The 4,238-nt window shown below is 33.5% G+C and overlaps 1 protein-coding gene across 1 annotated transcript in view; it reads left to right on the forward strand.

Annotated features, from left to right (window-relative positions):
- TMPRSS15 (transmembrane protease, serine 15) overlaps positions 1 to 4,238 on the forward strand; it is a gene marked incomplete at its 5' end in the record, with an annotated part of 43,277 nt that overhangs the window by 1,498 nt on the left and 37,541 nt on the right. Inside the window, 2 exons of the mRNA XM_010193758.1 lie at positions 1,172 to 1,281; positions 3,244 to 3,381. Of these exons, the coding sequence (XP_010192060.1) occupies positions 1,172 to 1,281; positions 3,244 to 3,381 (248 nt within the window). The remainder of the gene's footprint in view (positions 1 to 1,171; positions 1,282 to 3,243; positions 3,382 to 4,238) is intronic.

Raw genomic sequence — 4,238 nt, forward strand, 5'->3', positions numbered from 1 at the left:
CAAAAATGTGTTAAAAGTCACCCTACAATACATCCAAGATTTGATTTCTCTTCTGCCTTTCTTTCTCTAAGAAGATTTTCCCCCATTACATTTAGGAAATTTTTTTCCATTTTCTCCCCATTTTACTCCTCCCTAAATGAAGATGTAATTTTCCCTCCATTTAAAAGAAGCAGTATGCCCAATATTTTCCTGAAAGATTATCTTCCTGAAAGATTACCTTTCAGCTGTATGTTTTACTCTTTTCAAACCAAGAATTTTTTTTTCCTATGGAGAAATATATTTAAAAAAGCCCCAAACAACAACAACAAAAAAACCCAAACAAAGCAAATGCAAATATTCAAATATTTGCTTAATCCTTATCTACTAATCAGTACTGATAAGCAGAAGCAGTCACTGGGGCTCTCAATTCCAGAAAACAACAAATGGTAGTATAAGAAGCAAAGGTGATCATGATACTAGAGTTTTATGAACTACCATATATGTTTAGTGGAAATGTAATGGGAGAACTACTTAAATATAGATTAGTGAAAGAATGTAACTGCAGCAAAAAAAACCACCAGCATTTTTTATACTTGTGTTGAACTTTTGTTATTTAACTTACTGGGTGATGGTTAGGTTTGATAACATTCCCAAACAGTGGGCTTAAGATCCTTAAATCTTCATGAAAATCCTGGTTTTGCCATAAAAGACATTATTTTGGACTTTCAGGAGACAGATGATGATATCTTGTTATTCATATTGATACCATGATGCTGTCCTTCTGACTTTGAAAAGTATACCTGAGCAGTGAGATGTTATCTATTAGTAATATGTTAAAAAGTAATTGAAAATTAATGAGATGCTCAGAAAAAGAAAAAACACATACAAAAAAATTCAGCTGAATATCAAATCCCAGAGTTCAGAAGATTCAGTTCCTAAAATTTACTTAACTTCAGTGAATAAAGGATTAATAATACTGTTACAAAAGGTTTAGGCTCTATTCCTTTGGTAATTTTACAAATTAGAAGTTAACCAAATGGGTAATCTTGATTAATAATCTTGGTTAATGTAATTTTACTTTGTTTCTGAACTTAATATCATTCAAGCACACAATTGATTTACTAGAGTAAAAAAAAATATTAGTCAAACGTGACTTTCAGTTTTGAGGTTTATTTTTCTCTTGTTATCTTAGAGTGCCTCAAGGATTATCCATTAAATTGAACTTCACTTCTTTTCATACACAACAATATGCAGACAATTTAGATATTTTTGAAGGTAAAGGAAAAAAAAAGATTTTAAGAGGTAAGGTTATTTTTCAACTAATATTACTATTCAATTAACATATTTTAAGTGGTAAAATAAGTGTTTTGAAGTGAAAAAAACCGCATGTATATTTGAAAGTGGAAGATTGCCTCTATGTTGTTTTACTTGTCAGACAATTGATCTTGATATACTTATCTACTTCTATGAAATGACCATATAATATATTAAGATTTTTCTCTTTTAAAAATCTTATTTGAACAATCTTAATAACTTTAATACATTCATGATTTTGTGGGGTCCATGTTTCACTAGAAATATGTTGTCAAAAGATCCTGTAACATCACACATAGTGACATAAAATGAAAACATCTAAACTGAAGCTGTTGGGAGAAGTACTATGATACTCCCTGCAATTAATTGCGAGTATAGCATTCTTTTCCTCAGACTTTGAAATATCGATTAAACTTTATCTCTCCCTCTATGTTCTGGTCTGGAAAACTGGGTTTCTGCCCATTTTTCACAAGACTTGGTCTGTCCAGCTAAATTCCATCAGGAGTGTAATACATGTACTTGAAAATAAATATATAGAGATAAGTCAGAATGATATATTATTATTTATCCTCATTTTTGGAAGCAGGGAGAGAATGGAAACAAGAAATAGTAAAAGACTCATAAAATAAAGAAATCTACCCTTTCAGTACTTAACCCTTCCTTGGAATTTCAGTTTAGACATGAGACATTGCTTCAATAATATTCTCTGCAGCAACCATTAACTTGCATGGTTTTAAGAATTGCTGTGGGGATGATCAGTGATACCAAAAAGACATAAAGACAATGTTAAAGACTGTCCTTCAATGGATTGCCTAAAACCTTTCAGTTTGAGAGGTATATTTCCACGTATAGGAAATACCAAATGTAGAGGAAAGAAGGACTAGAAGACATTTCCAGATCAAGACTTTCCACTTAAATAAATAAAGGATCCTGAGAAGGAGGAAGGAAAATAATGCACATATAATTAAAAGTGTGAAAGATGATGCCCATTGTCTTTCCTTACAAATGTGACACTGTTTCAAATATATATTATTACAAATAGTATTATTACAGTAGCTCCTCCTCAAAGAAACAACGTCTCTCTATCTGTGCAAAACTGAGCAAGGACTTCAGAAGAGAAAGAGCCAAGTCAAAAACTTTCATGGAACAGTGAGAAATTCAGGTCATTAATCTAGTTGTTATTGCCCACCCATCATATTAGCTTTAGATGGAGGAGCAAGTATTTTATTAGATGGTGCATAGATCCTTTCATTTCACACATACGGAATTTATATGAGTGAATTTAAATTAATTTAGAATTTAAAGTCAAACTTTAGATACATTGCATCACAGAATCACAGAACTGTCCACGTTGGAAAGGACCTTGAGAGATCATCTGGTCCAACTTTTCATGGAAAAGGGAGCCTATATGAGATTATCTAGCACCCAGTCCAGACAATTCTTGGAACATTGTTCCTGTGCTATATGCCTTAGTGCATACATCACAAAATAAAATTCCTACATAATTTCATAGTTTCCTTACTCTTTGAATATCTGTAAGTATATATGCTAATTATTAAATTGTGAGTATAAGTATATATATAATAAAAATATGTAGTCAATACTGTAATTCTAGAGTTTCAAAGTGCATATCTGTAAATTCTAAGACCATTTACAGCATCATAAACATGAATATAGTCTTGAATACCTGTGCTATACGAGATGCTTCTCCACTAGTTATTATCCATACTGATGGATATGAGAGTTGGGATATGCAGAATACTTATATGGCAGCCAAACAACTAAATGCTTTCAGGGTTTTGAAGCTACTGTAGGCAGCATCATCATACAAGAGGGAAAACCTTCTCTAAACCAAAAAACTAATCTATTGTCTTTTTGTGACAGCACTGGGGATGTTACTGTGCATGGGATTGTATTCTCTTTGACTATACTATTCTTTTTTCTTCTCAGCTTCTCTGTCAGGGACTAATCCTGAGACAATTTACATTTTTTCTCATGAGGCTACAGCAGAATTTATATCCGATTATTCTGAAAATTACAATGGCTTTAACGCAACATACACTACATTTAATGCAAATGAACTAAACAGTAAGTGTTACTTTTTGTGTTTCTGCGTGTTTGTTACCCTGAAAGTTTGGTGAAACTATATTTCCAGTTTGACAAAATGGAAATGAAAAGGAAAGAAGTATTTTCGGGCCTCAGTCCAGTAACTATATTTACACTGAGAAATTTCATACTATTTTAAAGATCAAGTCCTTGATTTCAATAAGACTGTTCACAGACTTACAGGCCTGTATCTAGCAGTAGGGCAATAGCTCACACAGGTAATCTGTTAAAATAAAAGACTAAAACTCTGGCCATATCTCCATCAGATTAACCACTATTGAATCATTGAGACTAATCATCATTCTGTGACGGCCTGACAGTACCTTCCTTTCAGAGTTTCTGATGTCAGAACTTATTGCCACAAGTAGTAGTAAAGGCCACAAGTAGTCCCAAATTGTAAAACTAACGTTCAGGAGAATACCTGCTTCTGTGAATAGGCATTGGAAAAAGTCTAGATGCAGTAAATCTTCATTGACAACAAAATGCAGCAATATGACTCATTAATTCCTGTTCTTTAATAGTTGGGGAAAAATTCAGTTGTAGACAGGGCAAGTGAAGGCTTCTTCAGCTGCTAAATCTTGAGCATAATATGAATAGGGAATGTGACTCAGAACGGGTATGCTGCAGGAAGCATCCAGAGTGCCAGTAAACTGTTGTCATGTAGAAGCCCTTGCTGTGCCATGAAAACACACTGAGCAAAATATTATGGGAAGAAAAGTGATGAGGATGTTGCGGTAAATGTCTGTGAACAAAGAAAGAGCAAAGGTCAAGGAAAGGGGCATCCCTGGTGCGTGGAGCAAAGCACTTCTGAACATTCAGCTCAGGTGGTGAGCCTTTTC

Source organism: Mesitornis unicolor, unplaced genomic scaffold (assembly GCF_000695765.1).
Source record: "Mesitornis unicolor isolate BGI_N332 unplaced genomic scaffold, ASM69576v1 scaffold1581, whole genome shotgun sequence".
Lineage (NCBI taxonomy): Eukaryota > Metazoa > Chordata > Aves > Mesitornithiformes > Mesitornithidae > Mesitornis > Mesitornis unicolor.